The sequence below is a fragment of the Saimiri boliviensis genome, chromosome 11 (assembly GCF_048565385.1).
Source record: "Saimiri boliviensis isolate mSaiBol1 chromosome 11, mSaiBol1.pri, whole genome shotgun sequence".
Taxonomy (NCBI): domain Eukaryota; kingdom Metazoa; phylum Chordata; class Mammalia; order Primates; family Cebidae; genus Saimiri; species Saimiri boliviensis.
Window position 1 is genome coordinate 4,915,602 of NC_133459.1, and position 21,515 is coordinate 4,937,116.

The following is a 21,515-nucleotide window of genomic DNA, read 5'->3' on the forward strand; positions in this document are numbered from 1 at the left end:
ACTTGTGCAGTCGGCACTGGCAGATTTCAGCCTCAAGAGAGATCCCCTCTCCAGCCTCAAAGTACTAACATTGGATCGAGACTTCTCACTAAAGGAAGGTCCAAGCCAGCCCACATTTTCCTACTGCAGAATCTACAGTAAAGAGACAGATAAGGCCTTTTGCAAGAACTGGAAGTAGGTTTCCAGGTACCCCTTGGACTTATAATTCAGCCCTTGTAAGTATGACCCTGGAGATTAAAGCAAAGAAGAACTGGCTCCCTGGACCCCTGAGGTTAAGCGCTGAGGCGAATTCTGTATAATGATGCGGCTGGCAGCCACAGTGAGCATTTATTTATCATGCACTCACGGGGCATCTGCTTCCAGGTCACAGTGGCGCTGGCGTTGCCTGGTCCAGGTGGGGTGGCTCTTGCATCTGCAGCAGGGTGGACTGGGGCATGCACGTCCCATGACCATGGCAGAGGTTCTGGGGCATGTCCCCTGTGACTGAGACATCTGCCTACTTCCTGAAGCCAAAGCAAGTCACATGGCTGCACAGGAGGACAAGGCCAGGAGTTCGCCCCTTCAACGTGTGTGTGTGTATATGTCTCTTTTTGCATGTGTGTATGTGTGTGTTTGTATGTTTATATATGTGTATGTGTGTAGGTATGTGTGTATGTCTACGTGTATATGTGGAGGTCTGTATGTGTGTACATGTGTAGGTGCGTGTGTGTGTATGTGTGTAGGGTTATGTGTATGTAGTTATGTGTATATGTATGTGTGTAGGGGATCTGTGTATGTACGTACATGTGTGTAGGTTGTGTGTGCGCGTGTGTAGGTGTGTGTACGTGTGTAGATGTGTGTGTAAGTATAGGTATGTGCATATGTGTAAATATGTGTGTGTACAAGTGTGTAGGTGTGTGTGCATGTGTGTATGTATGTGAGTAGGTATGTATATAGGTCTGTGTGCATTTGCGTAGGTATGTGTGTGTATGTGTGTGTGTGTGTGTGTGTGTGAGTAGGTATGTGCGCGCATGTGTGTGTGTGTTGAGAGGCAGCAAAGTCACTTAGCAAAGGACATGGATGCTGGGAGAAGTGAAGCTTTGGGGTCAGTAACTCCACCCCTCACCCTCATGCCCTCCCTGTGCAAGTCAGGTGCCAGCTCCATCAACCAGAACATCTGGGTAACCATAACAGGTTGTCCCCCACCAGGTCTGATCAGAAAGTGTCTTCTATTATTTTGTATCTCTGTCCTTGACTCCAGGACTCAGTCCTGACCTTTCTTGTAGTTTCTTGGCTTAAGCCGCTCATTCGTTTCCTTCTCTCAACTGGGTGCACTGACTTCTTTCCATCTGTGCAAACAGCTCAAGTGGCTCTGACAGGGTGCAGAGTCCGTCTTTGATGCTGAGGTCGAGGGAATCGGGGACGGAGCCACCAAAGCTCCTACTCAGCCCTCCCAGGGCACATTTGCCCCCCAAATAATAGTCATTGACCATTAGCTCCAACAGAGAAATTGTGGTCCAAGGCCCCCCATTCTGCAGATGAGGAAACTGAGGCCCCAAGAGAGGCCCTCGCCTTGGTTGGCTGTGCCCAGAGAGTTTTGCTTCATTTGTCCATTTTGTCTGGGGCTGCTCCTCCTTGTGTGCCCTTGCCTAGAATCATGTATGGGTCAACCTTTTCCAAAAAACTGCCAACACTGGCGGGGTGCAGTGACTCAGGCCTGTAATCCCAGCCCTTTGGGAGGCTAAGGCAGGAGGATGACTTGAGCCCAGGAGTTGGAGACCAGCCGTGGCTGCAGAGTAAGGCCTCGTCTCTATAAAAAAATACCAAAATTAGTCAGGCTCGGTGGTGCATCTCTGTGGTCCCAGCTACTTGGGAGGCTGAGGTGGGAGGATCTCTTGAACCCCATAGGTTGGGGCTGCAGTGAGCTATGATCATGCCACTGCACTCCAGCCTGGGGAACAGAGTAAGACCCTGTCTCACAAAAGAAAGGGAGGCATGCGGCAGCATGCGGATGGAACTGCCAGCCCTAAATCTTATGGCCCAGGCTTACTCCAGGAGCCAGAGTCCCAAAAAGGGACCCTGTGGACCTTCCACCAGTCCCTGAAAGAGCCTCACCAGCGACACCTTCCTGGGGCTGTGGCTTTAATGACAGTCCAAGGCCCCCAGGATTCCTTTCTGTGTTCAGATAAACTCGGCTTCCTGTCCTCTCGCCAACGCTGCATTCAGAGCCCAAACTGGCAACATATTTGGCCTTTCTAGAAAAGCTGCAGTGGAGAAAACACTCCCACTGGGAGGTCATGGGGGAACTAGATATTCACACAGCCTCAGAGAACCTTCCCTGTGATTCCTGGTTAATCATGAAACAAGAGTTTTCGTGTCTGCCCTGGCAGACACCACCTTAACCAATTGGCCAGACCCGATTTTGCCCTCGATGGACAAACTCACTTGTTCGCCCCTGCCTGGATGCATGAGAAGGACAAGATCGCCCCAAAAAGGTTCAGACAAATTGAATCCCAAAGCTGCAATCAGACAAATCCAAACTGAGGGGCTGTCTGCAGGACAGATGACCTGAACTTTCAAAAAGGTCAATGTCATAAAAAACAAAAATGAAAAAAAATGGAGGATTGCTTCTAGACTGAGAGAGATGAGAGAGAATAACCAATGCCACTGTGAGCCTTGAATGGATCTCAGATTTTTGTAAAGCTCTAAGAGTTACTTTGGAATAATTGGGAACACCGAATAGAGGATCAGGTGATACTGAACTAAGTATCTTAGGGGCAATGCTGGTGGTGTGGTTTAGACAAAATTCTCAGATGAGTACTGCGTATTCAGGGGTGGGGCTCGGGATTGCAACACACTTTCAAACAGTTCAGAGAAAAGTGTGTGTGTGTGTGTGTGTCCATGTGCATATGCATGCGTGTGGGGGTGTGTGCATGTGTGCCTGTGTATGTGTGTGTGTGCATGTGTACATGTGAGTGCATATGGATGTGTGAATGTGAGTGTGTGTGCATGTGTGTATCCCTGTGTATGTGCATGTGTGGGTGGGTGTGCATGTGTGTGCATGTTCATGTGTGTCTGTGTGCATGTGCATGTGTGCGTGTATGCATGTGTGTGTGTGTGCCTGTGTGTGCCTGTGTGTGGAGAGAGAGAAAAAGGGGAGGAGAGGAGCAGGAATGCATACAAGTGAGTCAAGAGGTAAACAATGGTTGGGATGAAGAGTATATGGGTATTTACTGCTATTCTAATTATTTCCACTTTTATGAGGTTTGAAAGTTTTCAAAGTAGTAAGTTGGTAAGAAGAAAGAAAATGCTCATAGAGGGAGCCTACCAACCTTCCTGGGACCCCCATCCTTGTCAGTGAACTATGTAAAGAAGAGCTAGGATTTAATGACCGGATTCCTTCCTGGGCTCCAAGCATTGTGACATCTTGCTTCTTTATTCCATGAGAAGGTTGGGCAAGCCTTTGTAAGCACTCCATGCTTGAGTTTCTCCGAATCTAAATCCGGGAGATTTGCTCCAGGTCACGTGCGGACCAAGTGAAAGTGATGATGGGAGAGACACAGACCATGGACTCCCTGCTTGGACCCCAGGCCCTGCACCCCCTCTGCTGCTGGGCTCACCCTTATGGGTCTCGTGTGTTAGCAAACTGTTTCTGATGCCTGTTCTCCCAAGTCCCAGAGATGTCAGGGATCCCGGGGCCACCCAGCTTAGCTGTGCCTGCCTCCCTCTGAAGGAGCCACTGCACCAGCCTGGACCTCACAGGATCTCCATGTAGGATGTCAGCTCCGCAGGGATTGGCCACTTGGCAGATGCAGTCGCTCCTGATTGGACAGTGGCGGTAGACTCTAGGCCAGTCAGCTCTGCCTGTGTGTCCTGCATCCTGAAATGCAAAGCAGGGGCTGTGGGGAAATCTCATCAACTCCTCCTGCCCTGGGAGGTGGCAAAGGTGGTGGGCTGGGCTGCTGGGACCCTGGGGAGGAATGAAACAGAGGCTATGCTGGTGGCCTGCAGTTCTTGTAAAGTGCTCATCAAATGGTGTCCAGTTCCCGCCTGTGGCTGCAGGCTGGAAAGCTGGCTGCTAGCACTGATACAGCCTGACCTCGGGGTCAGCACATCTCAGAGTCCAGAGGGGTAGGGATTGGGACAGGTGACCTCCCAAGGACGTCTCCCTAAGTGGCCAGCAGTGCCGCTTTTCCCTGCACCTGTAGCTGCCCTGAGCACCCCCACTGGACACAGCGGGCATTGCACCCTCCAGAAAAAGCTGCCCTTGTTCCACATGCAAGCCCTGTCCCCAGCACCGCGGGCTGTGCTACCTGCAGTCACGCAGACCGCGAGCCCCGGCCACCTCTCTAATGCCCTGTGTCCTCTGGCCTTCAGCAGGCTGGGTCACAGAGGCATCCCCCCAGTCGTCCATTCATTCATTGACTCAACAAATACCTGTTCGGTGTCTACTAGGTGCCAGGCACCGCTGGGAAAACAGCAGACAAAACTCCCTGCTTTCCCGGAGCCGGCATCTTGGTCGGCAGACTGCATGAGCGAGAAGAGTAGGTGGAGGTGAAGGCGTGTGAACAGGTGACAGGCACTGGGGAGGAACAGCCCAGGGGAGGGGCCAGGGATCGTGGGGGAGAGGGGACTGCGAAGCAAGGGAGGTGTCCAGGGAAGACCTCCGCGAGAAGGTGACCTTGGCATAAAGAGGCCAGCGTGGGAGGGGCTCAGGCAGACCATGGGGGGTCAGAAGCTGAATAGGGACAGGAGGAGGACATGAAGCCCTGAGTCAGGTGTGAGTCTGCTGGGTTCACAGACCTGCAGGGAGCCACTGCGGCAGGGGCCAGCGTGTGAGGGGCTCGGCAGGGATTTGTGGCTAGCAAGGTCGTGGCGCCACTGTTGAGACTGGACTCTGACTCTGAGAAGATTGGAAGCCCTTGGGAGGTTTTGAGTGAAGTAATGACATGTTCTGAGTTATGTTCTGGGATGATCACCCTGGCCCCATAGAGTTGGGCGGCGGGGGTGGAGGTGGGCTCAGGGAATGCTGTGAGGAGCAGCTCGAGAGCCAGCAGCAGCCTGGGCCAGGGAGGAGACCGGGAGAGGCATGGGCCCCAGCCCAGGGACGGATTGGGTGTGGGAGGTGGGACATGGGAGGAAGGAAGGAGTCGGGGTGACGCCCTGGAGAGGGACTGACACCTGGGAGGACGGGGAGCTCTTTACTCAGCTGGGGCCACCCTGGGAAGAACTGGGCTGGGGGTGAGGGCCGTCGGGAGCTCCATGTCCGATCTTGGAATCCGAGGCACGCGTTCCCCACCCTCACAGTTGAGCCGCACAGCAGGGAATACACAGCTCTGGGGTTCAGGGGAGTGGTAGGGGGTGAGGGGTCTGCAGCAGAGCAGTGGGGTTCAGAGCCACAAGACGGAAAATCTGAGGGGCCTCATGGGGATGGAAAAGAAGAGGTTCAAGGCCTGAGCAAGGGCAGCCACTGGGGGACAGAGAGGAGCAGGAAGAAGCCCAGGAGACTGAAAAGGAGTGGCCGGAGGGATGAGAGGGGCCTGGAGTCCTGGGAGCTGGGGAAGCCACAGGCAGCACCTCTGTCGCCCCATACAATGGCCACCGCTGGACCTAGCAATGAAGAGGTTACCCACGGACTTGGCAAGCGCAACTCCCACGGAGTGGTGAGGGCAGAGGCTGACCAGTGTGGGTTTGTGAGCTGGAAGGGGAGGAATCTCACAAGTGAAGGAAAACTTTTTGAGGAATTTCCTCATGAACGGAAGGCGAGAAACAGTGGAGACGAAAGTGGGTCTAAGAAACTGTGCTTTTTAGACTGGCTGCAGTGGCTCACGCCTGTAATCCCAGCACTTGGGGAGGCAAAGCGGGTGGATCGCTTGAGGTTGGGAGTTCAAAACCAACCTGGCCAAGATGGTGACAACTCATCTGTACTAAAAATACAAAAATTAGCCGGGGGTGGTGGTGAATGGTTTGTGATCCCAGCTACTCGGGAGGCTGAGGCAGGAGAATCACCTGAACCCAGGAGGCAGAGGTTGCAGTGAGTCAAGATCTCACCACTGCACTCCAGCCTGGACAACAGAGTGAGACCCTGTCTCAAAAAAAAAAGAAAGAAAGAAAGAAACTGCTTTTTGTTTTCTTTGGGAAAAATAATAACTCATTGAGTGCAGCTAGCAGTGCCTCCTGAAGAAGGAGGAATGGGCTTGGGGTGCCCTTGAGTGTGTGTGGGGCTAGGAGTGACCACGTGGCCGTGGACACTGTGGGGCCCATTCCTGGGTAGCCACAGGAGGGATGGCAGGCAACTTTGAGTACAGATCCCATCTCAGTGGAAGGCTGAGGTGGAAGGATCACTTGAGCCCCACAGGTTGGTGCTGCAGTGAGCCATGATCATGCCACTGCATTCCAGCCTGCAGAACAGAGCAAGACCCTGTCCCCAAAAAGAAAAGAAAGAGAGAAGGGCATGGGGCAGCATGGACACTGTGGGGCCAGTTCCTGGGTAGCCACAGGAGGGAAGGTGGCTTTTGGTGGCTTGTGTTTTCTCGGGGCTGGGAAGCAGCAGTGGCATCTGAGGGTGGGGTGGGAGGGGAGGCGTGGCGAAGTGTCCCCTGAGCCTGGGGGAGAGGATGGCTTAGAGCGGACGCCCATGGACTTTCTCTGTAAAGGACCAGATAGTAAATATTTTAGCCTTTTCAGCCAGGCAGTCTCTGTTGCAGCTCCTCAGCCCTGCCTGTGTAGCTCAGAAGCAGCCCAAGAGGATTCTTAAACAAATGGGCATGGAGGCCTTCCAATAAAACTTTTATTTACAAAACTCGGCAGCAGGCTGGCTCTGGCCTGCTTAGACTCCTGGCCCTTGACCTTGCCTCCAGGCCAGGGGTTTTCAAAGTGGGTCCCTGGGCCAGCAGCATCAGTGTTACCTGGGACTTGTGAGAAATGCAGATTCTTGGGCCCCACCCCACATCCGTGGAACCAGTGACTCAGTTTCTTCACTGTTTCCAACCCAAGTTGAGTTAGGATTTCTGGAATTCTGGAAGTTAGCTCAGCAGCTAGACCCAAGACACAGTGAGCTCGTGGGGGCGGGGAGAGGCGGGCTACGTGCCCTGTTAAAGGCACAGGCTTCCTAGCCCCCAGCCCCAGCTTCTTCTGCAGTCCTGTGTGAGGACATCCCGCCTCCCGTGGGCCACGTTTGTTTACGCAGCCTCCATGGGGGGCTCCCTGGGGACAGGCTGTGGTGAGGACTCTGCTCTCAGCAGACCCGTGCCTGGTGCTGTGCAGAGCCCTCCCCTTTACACCCCTGGTTTCCTGTTCGTGACCCTCAGCTGCCCAGGGGAGCCTGGGGGCAGGGGCTCCGTGGCTTGTGGGGGCAATCTCCCACAGCAGTAGGGCTCAGCCAGTGTTTTGTGTGTGAAGAAATGCACTGTCCTCTGATGGAAAGCACAGCATCTATGGGAGTTTAACGACAGCTTTTTAATGACTTTAGTGAGATGATTTGATCTCCTGCCTCTGAATCATCTAAGAGCAAAACGCGTGAGCTGCTAATGTGCTCAAAGAGAGGCTGCCCTTGAGGCCCCTCCAGCCCCCCAGTGCTGCAGGAATTTAGTCACCCCAAAGCCAGATAACCTTGGCCTCCCAAAGCTCTGGAACTATAGGCATGAGCCACTGTGCCTGGCCTGAATGAGGGTCTTTAAGAATAAAATTCCCGGGGATCTTCTCACCAAGCCCCACCGCTTTTGAGGTTAGCGTGGTGCTGCATCTTCTCTGCGTCCTCTGTCCTTGTTTCTGGTTTTGGTTTTGGTTTTGGTTTACTTAAAACAGAGTCTCACTCCGTTGCCCAGGCCGGAGTGTAGTGGTGCAATTATGGCTCACGGCAGCCTCAACCTCCGAGGCTCAAGTGACCCTCCCACCTCAGCCTCCTGAGTAGCTGGGACTATGGACGTGCGACGCCATGCCCAGCTCATTTTTTAATTTTTTTGTGGAAACCAGGTCTCTACAAAAAAATGTCTCTATGTTGCCCAGGCTGGTTTTAAACTCCTGCGCCCAAGTGATCCTCCTGCCTCGGCCTCCCAAAGTACCGGGCTTCCAGTCTGGCCCCAGTTTTCCAGCGGGTCTGCACGTGCGCTCCCACCCCTCGCTCAGAGGAGACCTCCACTGTTAGGGGGACCTATACCTGCGCCGCCTGGACCCCAGGGACAGAGGGCGTTTGTCAGTCCACTCCCTTACTTTGCTTTTCTTCTGAGGAAGCTGCTTCCTGTGATGGGAGGTCACTGTTCTGGGGGAAAAAAAAGATGGGAAAAACAAAGCCGGTCAGCCGCTGGGCTACGTGTGTCAGGTTTCCCACAGTTTCATGGGTTGTTATGGATGGGTGGGGCTATGTTTTGAGCCCGGGGCATCCCTTTGCCTGCGGGTGCAGGACCAGCTGATTTTGGATCAGGGGCCCTTGTCCTTCCAGAAGCCAAACCCCGTTCTAAGCGTGGGGGAGCAGCAGTGAGCAAGACGAAACCACTGCTCTCCTGGAATGCACCCCGCAGAGAGGGCGCGGGGGCACCACAGACCTGCGTGTAGGCAACAAAGGCGTGGTGTCGGCTGGGGAGCAACCAGGACCCCTGAGCCCCACAGTAGGGGCTCATGTCGCTGAGAAACACTGCTGCAAGGGCGCAGCCAGTAGAAGGAGCCGCCAGTGCCAGGGTTCACAGACGGTGTGAGCTCGGCCTGCTGGGAGGGCTAGGGGCCTGGGCCGAGGGCCAGGAGGCAGAGCACGGGGGACTGAGGGGCTGTGCCTGGGAAGGGGAGGAAAGAGCCTGGGACCAGATTCACTTTTGAAATAGAAGCCCCCAACAGCAGCCAGCCAAGTGGAGCAAGGCGTGCAGGGCTGAGAGGGTGCAGGGGGCGAGGAGGAGCCACTAGGAGGGGACTCAGGCGTTCAGGTGAAAGGCAGCGGTGGCTCAGCCCAAGGGGTGGCAGCCGGTGAGATGGGTGGATGGCTGGATGTTGGCAGCCATACTCATAATTGATGCTGCTGTAACAGCTCATCACAAACCCTGCAGCTTCCGACAGCCCAGGGTGGGATCTCCTGGTTCCCGGTTCCCGTGGGTCAGGCGTTGGGTAGAGCAGGGCTGAGTCTGCTGCTTTGGGACTGCTGAGCTGCAGTCGAGGTGCTGGCCATTACTGGGCTCACCTTGGAAATCTCTGGTAGGAAAGGATCCACTTCCAGGCTCTCTTGGTCATTTGAAGGCTCTTTTCTTTGGGCTGTTGGGCTGAGGGCTCAGCTTCTCACCAGCTGTTGACCTGAGGCTGCCCTTAGTTCCTGCCCCATGGGCCTCTCCAACACAACACCTTGCTTTATCAGAGCCAGGAGGGACAGTCTCTAGCGAGACAGAAGTGACAGTCTGCCCATTACGTTTTCCATGGTCTGCTGGTTCGAAGGACTGGCTAGGTCCAGCCCGCACTCTGGGGCGGGGACGGCCCAAGGACAGGAATCCCAGGAGCTGGGGACATCAGTGGCATCTGACAAGGTGCCTGACTTAGGAGCTCAATGACAGCACCAGGAAGCTGCAGTGGGCTAGAGTCAGGGCAAGGGACAGCAGTGCATTCAGGAGCTCAGAATGCACAGATGCCCCCTGGGCAGTCTCTTCTGCACCTGGGGACAGCAGAACCTACACCCAGCAGTTGTGGCGGTGTGGAAGGACCCCCACGACGTGCAGGGTGGGAGTGTGGTGTGAAGGAATGCGTAAACCCTTCTCATGGTCATCACCTGCACCTCAGCCCCTCCTGAGCCGGTGGGCCAACCTGCCTGCTGTCTGCCTGCCTGCTGCCTGCCTCCCTGCCTGTCTGTCTGTCTGTCTGTCTGTCTGCTGAGGGCTCCCTGATGCCCTGAACCCAGACAGCCTCCTGGGCCTTTGTGATCCCAGGGCCTCCAGCCAAACGTGGTTGATCTTTTTTAACCACCACCCTCTTCCCCTCCCCTTTGCTTTTCTTCCAGAATTTTCCCACTGTGAAAACTCGAGCAGGTCTGGACAAGTGAGGCCGGCTCCATGTATCCAGAATCGACGACAGGCTCCCCGGCTCGGCTCTCCCTGCGACAGACGGGCTCTCCCGGGATGATCTACAGGTGACCCCCACCCCTCACCCAGGCCACCTCCCAGGGTCTGTCCTGCCTCGAGGAAGGGCTCCCAAACCACTGTCCTCCCCTCTGGAGGAGGGAGGGCCCAAGCAGGCCCAGAGGCTTCTGCCTTCCACGGGCTGCAAGGTGCACACCGGCAAGCGTTTTCTCTAAGAAAGGAGCAGGGGCTTTAAAGACCCAAGTGGGAGAGAAAAAGCAAAACTTCTCTGGGAGGTTTGAGCCAGAGTAGACTCCTTTCTCGTCCCTGACCCTTTCCAAATATCTCGTTCAAGGATAACAGAGGCCCGAGGGTGAGTGCATGGCCAGGGCCGACGCCGGCATTCTTTTCTCTCACTTCATACATTTCAGCCCCTATGGCCCCGCCAGTTTCTCCTGAGCGAGGATCACGACCTTGCATGCCTTTGGGGAACCATGTCTGCCCTTTTCCCAACACCAGAGGGAGTTGGGGTGGCCAGATGTTCCCGGGCACCCTAAGCCCCTCCTTGTGGAACTCACTTCCGCCTGCAGCCCTGGCTGTTTCTGTCTGCACCATAATCAGCGCTGAACGGCCGCGGAGGGCGTTTGGTGAGAGCTGAGGCTCTGGGGACAGAGGATAGAACCCATGAAAGACGAACGCACAGGCAGGACCCCAGCAGCCCATCGGTCTTGGGCAGCTGGACCTTTCGGGATCATTGTTAGGGCCTGAGCCAGAGCCCGTGTCTGAGACAGCCAGGGAAAGGCAGTGTCTGTCCTAAGAAGAACCCAGCAGGCACGTGCGGGTTTGCCAGCACATGGGCTCTCGGCACGTCTGGGTTGGAGGGTTCTCAGCCATTGCCCGCAAGCATATTGCAAAGCAAGTCCTGAAGCAAGTTCAATCCAAACCGACCCTCACCCGGAGGTTCTCCACGGAAAATAGGGCCAGGCAGGAAGGAGCCCGTGTGTCCAGGAAACTGGCTCCAGGGTGGCCACCGGGTGGCGCTGCTGCAGAGCGTTTAGCACCCGCCGCGCATCCTCGGAGACTGTCCTGAGCAGGCGGCCGGCGGGGGCCCGGGGGACACGGGACGTTGGTGGTGCTTTCTGAGCTGCACCTGCTGGGGTTGATGCCAACTATGGACTCTCTCTTTTCTCCCTTTCTCCTTTTTCTCTTTCCTCCACTGCTGTCCGAAGTACTCGGTATGGGAGTCCCAAAAGACAGCTCCAGTTTTACAGGTAATGAGTCTTCATTGTCCCTAAAACCCCAGCGAGCCCAATGGCAGGGAGTGGGTGGGAGGACTGCAGCCTTGCCAAGCAGGGCGTGCTGGTGTTTTCTCTGAAGCCAAAGCCCCCTGAGACCCCCAGGCTCTGCTTATCACCTTCTGTGCTTACCCACAGGGCGCTGTGCAATGTCCTGATGGAAAATGGAAAGTCGGGTTAATTGTACATGTTGATCTGCCATAAGTTTGCTTTGATTTGAGCAAATGGGCTTTTGATGACTGCCAAGCTCTCAGCCAAAGCTGCCGTTAAAGCGTCACTCATCAGGCAGTGAGGGAGACACCTTCCTGTGGTCGCCGGCTTGTGCTTCTTCCGTTATCAGTTATCAGAATACAGGACGTGGCGAGCCCATCCGTTCTCGCTTTGCCTGTGGGTTTGAGCTGATCTGGAGCTCACAGACCTCCTCAGGCTCATCGAAGGCTAGTGCCTTCTTGGGGGTATGCAGTACTGATATGACTTGGATCAGTGACATCTTTCTGATGTGTTTCTCTGTTGGTGAACTAACAAACCAGGCATATTCACCTGACGAGAGACTGTGCCCCAGCGGGACATGGCATCAAGATGCCAGGCTTAGGGCCCCGCAGGGTGCTCTCGGGCAGACCCGTTCCTCCCTCTGGGCTGCCTCTCCCTCACCTGTAAGGTGGAGGATGCATGTTCTTGGTGCAGCCTCCAACCCTAGGAAGTGAAACGGCAGGGCTGTCTGGAACCTGCAGGGCCGCTGTCCCCCCGTGCCTTGGGACTGTTTGGGTAATTGGCACAGCGTCTGGCAGCAGGCGTCTGGTATGCGTTGCTGCATCTTGGCATTTGGGCTGGGAGGTCTCTCTATTCGGACCCGGACACCTCCTGGTGACAGTGCTCTGGGGTTGTTGCCAATGCGCTGGGCAGTGGGCATGAGGATGGCAATGGATTTCCATGTGACTTTTCTCTCACGTCCCCCCACCCCCTCCTCGCCAGTTCAGCACCTCTGACAGGACCCAGGACCTGGGTGCTCAAGCTGATCTGTGCCCCTGGGAGGTTCTGCTCCTTACAGGGACCTCTGCAGACATGGCCAACTCTGATTCTACTGATATTTGGGTAGATAAGATTTTGCCTAAAATAGTTAAATCTGAACTCGTGCTTGCAAATGCTTTGCCTGGATGAAACGTTTGTTTTGTGATGTATGTACGCATGGTGTAACACATCCTAATGAATAGACGCCACTCATCCCAGGGGATTTCATCCGTGACACGAAACGCGTACCTGAACTGTATCGTCAGAGAGCCCTGGGCAGCCTCAGTCCTCAGAAGGGAAGGGTGAGGTCCGACGAGCAGGCAGGAAAATCCCAGCTGCAGACCAGCCAGCTCGGAGGGCCCGCCCACAGCCACAGACCAGCCAGCTCGGAGGGCCCGCCCACAGACACAGACCAGCCAGCTCGGAGGGCCCGCCCACAGACACAGACCAGCCAGCTCGGAGGGCCCGCCTCCAGGAGGGGCCAAGTAAATTGTCCAGTGTGACCAAGTTGAAGTGAGCACCTTCCAGCCCCCTCACAACGACCCTCAGAATCCCACAGGCTCAACATGTGGTCCACTACTGAGAGCCCTGTGCATGGGAACCTTCATTTCCAGGTGGCTTCCGGCCCCAAGGACAAGGTCTGAAGCTCACCCTCTAGGCTGTCAGCCCCACATTCCCGTGTCCACAGGCTCCGGCCATTCCACCTCTTGGATCTCTAGGGGTTCAGTTATATGTCTATTGTGGGGGTTCTGGAGATGATCTTTGTTTGTTCACAGGCTGGGGGCCACTCCTAATGGGGCACCCTCATCACACCAAGCATGCCACGAAACATGGCTGGTGGATGGTTCTTTATGTTGCTTAGACCTGGCCCTCTCACAGGGCAGAGGCGCTCCAGGCACTATCCTGCCCCCATGCAGCCCCCAGGCAAAGAATCAGAGCAGGACACTGTGCCAGTCAGCTGTCCACCCAGTGCTGCATAACAAACAGCTCCAAAACTCCATGCCATGCAGCAATCAGCATCTCTTCCTTGCTTCTCTGTCTGCGGGTTGACCAGGAGCTTGTGTAAGCTGGTTCGGCTGGGTTTGTCTCCAGGCTGCAGGTTGGATCCCCACACCCTCCATCTTCCCGTCCTTCTTAACTGGGGCCTGTCCCAGACATGCTCCTCCCACAGCGGAAGTGCCAGAGAAAAGACAGAAACGTGCCTTTAATCTGGGTCTAAGGCCTGTGGTTGGGGTCGGAGTGCCGTCACCTCTGCTCATATGCTGTTGACCAAAGTAAGTCTCATGAACCAGCCCAAAGTCAAGGGGCTGGAAACATATTGCCCCCCACCAGTGGGGCAATAAAGTCGCACAGCAAAGGTCATGGATACAGAGAGGGGTGAAGGATTGGGAGCAATACATACTTCCATGCACCCCAGGTCTCAAATCACTCTGATGATATCCAGAAGGCACATCATGGGAGAAGCCCAAAGAGCCTCTGGGGTCTGAGGAAGGAGTGGCCACAGCCAGCCGAGAGCCAGGAAGGCTTCGTTGAGAAGGCAGCACGGGCTTGATCTGAACCTTGAAGGCTGGGCAGGATTCAACACAGAGACTGGGAAGCACATTCCCGTAGATACAACAACCTGAGCCCCAGCCCAGAGGTGTCCACAGAGAACAGGAAGTGAAGTTACCCAGCCCGGGCCATCAGGGACATGATGGAGAACGAGGAGAGGCAGACTGTAGAGGTGGATGTTGGTGGGGGGGCCTCAAATGCCAAGCAACAGGGCTTGGATGCATTCAGAGGGCACTGGGGAGCCATCTGTGGTGTTTGAGCAGGGCAGGGCTCAGAGATCTGCTCTGGGAAGGAAGCCTGGTAGCAGGAAGTAATACAGGGGAGAGAGGTGGATGCAAGGAGACTGATGCCCAGGAAAAGGGCAGAGAGGCTGAGCTACAGGAACCGCAGAGCGAATGAAGGGGCATAGGGCCTGAGAAAAGGACATCGCAACCACGGGGCTGCCCGCTGATGGGCAGGTGCTGAGGCAGAGAGGGCCTCTTTCGGAGCACATTAGGCTGCAGGCCACCACCCAGCAGTGAGGTGCAGGCCACCCCCACCAGGGCAACGTGAGGAACTCACAGAATGGGCTTGGGCCTTTGGGGACAACCCATCCAATTCAATCGCCAAGCCCTTCCCAGCTAGTCACCGCAGCAGGACACCTCTGGACTCCGCATCCTTTCCCAGCCTCCCACTTCATTTCCTTTCCCCCTGCAGCTAGGGCGCTGATTTCCAGTCCCCCACCTTCCCCCGTGGCAGCCACCACTCTTTGCTCATTTGTCACGGGGGACATAGTTCCACTTCCATTCAAAATCCCACATTCACTGGTTCGCTTTCTGAGCCAGAAGATGATGCCCTGCTGGGACTTTGCTGGCATCCTGTGACACACAGTGACCCTGGGGTTGCGGCTCAGCACTTAGCCTCATCCCAGAGCTCAGCCTTGTTTGGCGTGGTCTCAAAGTATTTCCCAAACGCCAGGTCAGGACATGTGCCGTGGAGAAGGGCTCCTGTGTCCCTGCCTGGAGTGAGTGGCAGTGTGGCATCCAAATAGCAGGTTCTGGGGCCCTCCTGCCATGTATAGTACTGGCAGTATCAGACATGCCAATCTGGGGTATGCCCTAGCAAAGAGAGGAGGAGCGTCCGCGTTAGCTGAGCAGAGGCCTCTACAGACGCCCTTGGGCTGTGGGTGGTGGTCCCATACCACGAAGCCCGCAGCTCCCCTGCTGCACAGTTTAGAATTGAGTGGGGTGCAGAAGCTGCAGGCTCTGTGTCCCACACTCAAGTACCAAAGAGCAAGGCCTGTCCCTTTTGACCCGTGGGTCCAAGGCTTTGTGTTTCTGGCACACGGGGATGGTGGAGGCAGCAAGGGTAGGCCTGAGGGACCGGCAGGACCCCCACCCCGGGCTGCACCCCAACTCTGCGCACCAGGAGTGGGCCTTGCCAGGTTGCAGCACGGAACTGCACTTTCCGAGCTTTTAGGGGAAGAGGCGCTCGTGAATAATTCAGCCTCTCGCTGAGATGAAAACGCCCTAATAGAGCTAATGGACTCGCTGCCTCAAAACTCGACTCTGGTGGGACTCATCTCATTCACCAATTGCTTCTGACGTCCTGCAGTGACACTCCCTAATGAAAAAGCTGCTGTGCCAGATCCTTAGAGCATCTGGTGATCCCTAATAAACTAGACTGTGGCCTTTTTAACAAGCAGACGCCCCCAGGAAGGCAGGTGAGTCCTCCCTTCAGCCCTAGGACTGGATGCAGCCGCTACCTTCCTAGGGGAGGTGCCGCTTGGGGGTTCGCATCCCCAGGAATGAGAATAAGAGGAGACAATATTTTGGGGTGCTTTTGGCTAATCTGAAATTAGACCCTCTGCGTTTTTTCAAAGCAGAAGACCTCAAAAAAGAGCCAGCCCGAGGTAAACCTGGAATGACTGTGATGGAGTGGGTGGTGGGTGGTGGCTTCAGCCGGGCAGCATCTCTCGCTTGAGCCTGCTTGCAGCCCAGACCTGCCCCGGGCTGGCTGTTTCCCCGTCTGCTGGAGACTCGGCCATCTAGCTCCCACCTCGTTGTATTCACCGTTGATTAAGATTCAGCATTTTCCAGTTTTGCCCAGAGCACGGTTGGGGAGGTTTGGTCTTGTCTGTGCAGGAAGCACGTGCCAAGGGAGCCGGGGGGTGCTTGTTTGGGCGTCGGTTTGCTGATGGTCCTTGGGCGCACATTCTTTTGTGTTTGCACTGATGCAATGCCGTGCGTTGCAGAGCCGCACCCCGGAATGGTAGCAGCTCCCCTTCCGTTTCCGCTTTTGAGAACTTTGGTTTGGGCTCTCTGCTCTCTGGACAGGTGTCACCATGCAGAAGTGATCTCAGGATTCTTTCTCAGTCTCACGATTTGTGCTTTGTTGGCTTTCAGTAAACAAAACGATTCAGAAATTCCAGGTAGAGGGATCTGAGAGGAGGTAGTGATTCCTACTGACTTAATGAGGTCAACATCTTCCTCCCATTTTTCCGTGTCAGTGTTAATTCACGTGAGTCCCCCTGGGCCTCTGATCTACAGGAATAGATCTGCACAGGGCAGGCCCAGCCCAGGAAAGAACTTGGAGGGGCCACGTAATTAACAATGGCTATTGAGGGGGGGCTCGTTTTGCTTGGTACCAGGACGAGTGAGGGTACCAGGCTTGGTGAGGGAGTGTCAGGGCTCGGAGACCCTCACTCTGGAAAGCAGATGGAGTCTAGGATATTTTGAATCAGGTCAGAGGTCACTGCGCTCTTGAGCTCAGGAGAAGTGGGGGTCCCGAGGCAGGCACCCGGCAGTGGGGCCACTCCCTCCTCCCTGCAGTGTCTCACGGGGGTCCTTTGTCCAGGGACCTGACGCTGTTGGAGTCACCTTCGCTGAAAACCCAGAATAGAAGCCCAGTATGAGAAGGTCCAGGGGAGCCGGCCTTTGCCCTCTGTTCCCGGGCACCGCTGGTAATGGGCAGAGCCTCGTGGCCTTTGGTGTGCATGGATCTTTCTTCCCCCGTGGCAGCCCTCCCAGAGTCATGACCCCTCAGGACCACGGGGAGCCCCCACTGCGCAGGAGAATGCAAGTCCTGGTGTAGGAGCCCCGCCACCATACAAGAGAGGGCCACCTGCAAAGAGCCGGCAGGCCTGAGGCAGGAAGCCAGCCCCACCCCCGCCAGCTGCCGCCTGGCACTGCCAGGAAATGCCCAGGTGGAGCCCTGGTTGGCCTTTTGGAGCCTGGGCATTGGTTACTCCCACCCACATCCCCAAACTTGGCCCTCCACCATCTTGTCGGGAAGGTGCGCATTCTCTGCAGGAGGGGTGATTATTCACCTGTGTTCTCTCCCTTAAGCATTTTCTGGGGAGATTTGGTGTCTGTGTGGCTCACCCCTCTCACTCAAGCCTGTGGTCACAAGTTCCTTCCAGCCTTCCTGCTGGCCCTGGTGGTGGAGTTTTCTCTCCATGGCATTTATCATAATTGGTGTCATCCCACACCCCCTGCAAGACCCGCTTCCGGCTGCGTCACCAGCTCCCACCCGGTTGTCCAAAGCCTCACCTCACATAGCCCACAGCAGCCTGGTACAACCAGCGTCTGCTCAGCCCGCCTCACAGATGTGGAAGCTGAAGCTGGAAGTGGTCAGGGTACCTGCCTGCATCACGCCATGAGCAGGTGACAACCAGAGCTGCCCCTGTCCGGAAGCTGGGCACTCAGCCACCCTGTCCTCCTGCCCTAGAGCCTTGGCTGTATTTCCAGGGCCAAACCAGACCTGGGTTGCTTTTTGTGGGTAATATCTTAAAAGCTAATGGCTATTGATCTCAGCCTGGTCGGGCCAGACAGGGAGCTTGCGCATCTGAGGCTGGTCCTGCCTTTCAGAAAGAGCCCTGCGGCTGCAGCCTGCCCGCTTGGCCTTCTTTCTAAACACAGATCTCAGGGAAGCGAGGGCTGGCCTCCATTTGCCCCACACAGGGCTGGCCGAAGGCCACACAGCCACCTCAGAAGCAGCTGCCTGCCGTGTACATGGAGGGAAGGGAGTGGCCACCAGCAGGCAGGGAGCGGGAGCTGGAGCTGCTGCCTGTGAGTTCCCAGAGCCTCACTTCCTAAGATGAGCCTCTCCTGGAGTCCGGGCCTCTCTGCCCTCCAGAGCGATTCTCCCAGAAGGCAAGGCTTTCCATGCCAGGGCACCCTGCCTGCTCTAGAGGTCCCGCATCCAGAGGTCCCGCAGCCAACACCCCTCCCAGCGTGGAAATGAGCAGTGGTGAATGCAAGGCCTGGTGTGCGAACCCCCCCAGCAAGAGAGATAGAGACCTGCAGAGAGCCCCTGGGCCTGAGGCAGGAAACCAGCCACGCCCTGGTTGGCCTTTTGGAGCATGGACCTTGGTTGCTGTTCTACAAGTATCTGACCCCCTCCTCTGTGCACGAGGGGCGCTCCCGTGGGCACTGAGCAGGCAGCAGTGGCAGCAGGCAGAAGGGTCCCTGCCCTCCTGGACCCAACCTTCAGGGGAGTGAATTCAGCACACAAGACAAGTAGAAAGGAATCTGCAAGGTGGATGCTGGCGAGCACCACGGACACAGTTCACAGCAGGAAAGAGGCACATGGCATAGTGTGCGTGAGGCAGAGGGTAGGATGGGAAACGCAGGAGCCCCCGGGAGCCATGCCCATCAGACAGAGGTGCAGGCTGGAAGCGACCAGCATGGCAGGCTGCCCAAGAACAGCTGGTTGCTGGCCTTCAGGGAGGGTGCCATCCAGCCCTGACTAGGGTGGTGAAGCCAAGGCCTGTGTGGACATTGCTCCCCATCTCCCTGCAGGGGCTCCTCGGGGGCTCCTTGCCCGCTGGTCTCACTTTAGCTCCTCTCTGAGCCCACCTTCCCTACCGCAATTGCATGTTCATGCCACAGGCCTTTGCAGGCTCCGCTCTGAGGCAGGCCTCATGCTGGGCGCGACAGGGCAGACATGAAGGACAGTCCCTGCAAGTAAGATACAGACGAATACCTGCAGGGAAATCTCTGAAAGGGGCAGCTGCGGGGCTCCTGGAGGTGGCCCCCCTCCCCAGGTGAACGTGTAGACAGAGCAGTGAAAGGTCAGCAGGCTGCTCACCTGTTCTGGAAGGACCCTGTCACATGGGGCTCATTGCAAACTCCTGCCCTGTGTGGCTCCTTCCTTTGGCCCCTGGAGCACACCCCAGGAAGGGCCTGGCTTGGGGCAACTCCAAGACATCTTAGTCCCCATCAAGGGCCATGCCAAAGCCTCTTTAGCCACCTCAGCCCCCAGGATAGCCCTCCCGGCTCCTTCCCAGGGATAATTGGACTTTTCCTCTCTGGGGCAGAAGGTGGGGATAGTGCTGGCTTCTTTCCAGCTTCCAGTCCAGGTTCCAGGATCCCAGTCTTCGGCTGACCCAGCTGAAATGGTGACTTCCCCTCTGCACCTTCTCTCCCTGGTGACAATGTCGGGCTGCAGTGCAGGCCCCGTGGGCCCTGGCGAAGGCTTCAGTCAGGTGGGGTGAGGGTCACTGGACCGTGGACCTCCTTCATGTGGAGCCCGCCTCCATGTCCCCATTGCCCCGTCACAGGCTGCAGGGTGAGGACTCACAGCCCCCTTCATTGGTCCGCTCACTGTGTGTATGTGAATTAACACCGGTGGATGTGTTCTGGATGCACGTTTCTCCCTTGACCTTTTAGTTGTCCACCATCTCTTAGGGCTCACTGCGTGTCCGTCTGTGTTGAAATGCCTCATTCTTGACAGCAGCACAAATTCCCACTATGTGGATGGACTGTCACTTAGGTAACCAGTTTCCCTACTGATGGACATTTAACGTTGCTTTTAGTTTATAAGAATGTGTGTTCATCATTTAGGCTATTTACCAGTGGTTCTTCACATAGAAACTTTGAAACTCCCCTGTCCCAACTAAGCCTCTTTCCCCAGCCAACTCTCCCCCGCAACCTGCTTAAATGCATTCTGCTCAGTCTTTCTATTGCAAAAAGCATGAAGCCCAAAGATCTCTGTTGGTGCAGTAATGCTGTCAACAAGCAAGGATGTGTTGTATAGTATCACAACACATTTCCCTTTACAAGGCTAGGAACAGCCTTCCCGGGTTACGGCCACCTGGCATGCGGGGGTGAGGTGCCTTCCTGGCATAATTACAGGAGAGTTTATTTCAGCAACAGATGTGTGCTGCCCTGCTTTCTCAGGGACACCTCTTGACCCAGTTTTACCCTGGGAACCACCTCAAGAGAGCCCTGTGGTATGGCACTGCAGTCACCACAGAACAGCAGCCCTAGTCTTCAGCGTTTGGGGGGCTCAGGCTCTGCATGCTGTCTGTGCTCCCATTTTCGTTTGGACACTTGAGGTGCAGCCGTCCTGCCTGGAAGCCAGCTTTGCCTGTGCTTGTCTCATGGTTGCAGGGGGCAGAGGAGGGCAGCTTAGCTGGAGTTCCCAGCAAGCACTGCTTTGCGGACTGGGAATCTCATGCCAAGAGGTGTTTGCATCCAGGGGCCAGGTCCCACTCCTAGACACCAAGACCCTCTGGTGGCGGCACTAGTTAGAGGATGTTTCACTGCAGCTGCCCCCTGCCCCAGGCCCAGCCATCCAGCCTGGGGCATGCGGGGCACTGGCACACTGTCTAACTCATCACCGTCTGGACAGCGGCGGCTCCCAGGCCAGGCGGCACCATGCTGTCCATGACATACAGTGAGAGTCTGCGGAGTGTGAGCAGCAGGTGCCACTCTGAATGGGCCCTGCACCCCGTCCGCCAGACCGGCATGCTGGAACTGCAGCGGCTGCGGGAGGTGCGGGCAGCAGCCCAGGCCAGGAACATGGAGAGCTTCCTCCGCATGCACGGCCTCTCCCTGGACGGCTGCACCGCCCAGCGCACAGGCATGAAGTATCGGTAAGGGCCGGGCAGGGGGGTGGGGTGGGAAGTCTGATTCCAGCCATATAAAAACATATAAAAGGGCCCGGCACAGTGGCTCACGCCTGTAATCCCAGCACTTTGGGAGGCTGAGGCAGGTAGATCACCTGAGATCAGGAGTTCGAGACCAGCCTGGCCAACATGGTGAAACCCCATCTCTACTGAAATACGAAAATTAGCTGGATGTGGTAGTACACGCCTGTAGTCCCAGCTACTCAAGAGGCTGAGGCAGGAGGCAGGAGAAATGTTTGAACTCAGGAGGCTGAGGTTGCAGTGAGCCGAGATCACACCACTGCACTCTAGCCTGGGTGACAGGAGTGAGATGCTGTCTCAACAACATCAAAATGTATAAAAGAAGAAAATGAGGCCAAGCACAGTGGCTCACGCCTGTAATCCCAACACTTTGGGAGGCCGAGGTGGGTGGATTGCTTGAACCCAGGAGTTCGAAACCAGCCTAGGCAAAGTGGCAAAACCTGTCTCTACCCTAAAATATAAAGAAATTAGCTGGGCGTGGTGGCATGCACCTGTAGTCCCAGCTTCTTGAGAGGCGAAGGTGGGAAGATGACCTGAGCCCAAAGACATTGAGGCTTCAGTAAGCTGTGATTGCACCACTGCATTCCAGCCTGAACAACAAAGTGAAAAGTGAGACCCTGTCTCAATAAAATTAAGTAAAAAGTGCCATAATCCTATCCTATCAAAAGATAAGCCCTATTAAGAGTTTGGGGGCAGGCGCAATGGCTCACACCTGCAATCCCAGCACTTTAGGAGGCCGAG

At 55.9% G+C, this 21,515-nt stretch overlaps 1 protein-coding gene across 7 annotated transcripts in view; it reads left to right on the top strand.

The window, feature by feature from the left end:
* Nucleotides 1–21,515, top strand: part of KCNAB2 (potassium voltage-gated channel subfamily A regulatory beta subunit 2) — a 110,759-nt gene that overhangs the window by 37,439 nt on the left and 51,805 nt on the right. For 3 of the 7 annotated variants that reach the window (XM_010350293.3, XM_003939625.4, XM_010350294.3), the window contains exons 2-3: nt 9,950–10,078; nt 11,237–11,278. In XM_010350293.3, the coding sequence (XP_010348595.1) occupies nt 10,002–10,078; nt 11,237–11,278 (119 nt within the window). In that variant the 5' untranslated portion in view covers nt 9,950–10,001. The other 4 variants (XM_074379975.1, XM_010350296.3, XM_039473745.2 and 1 more) reach the window with 3 other exon arrangements.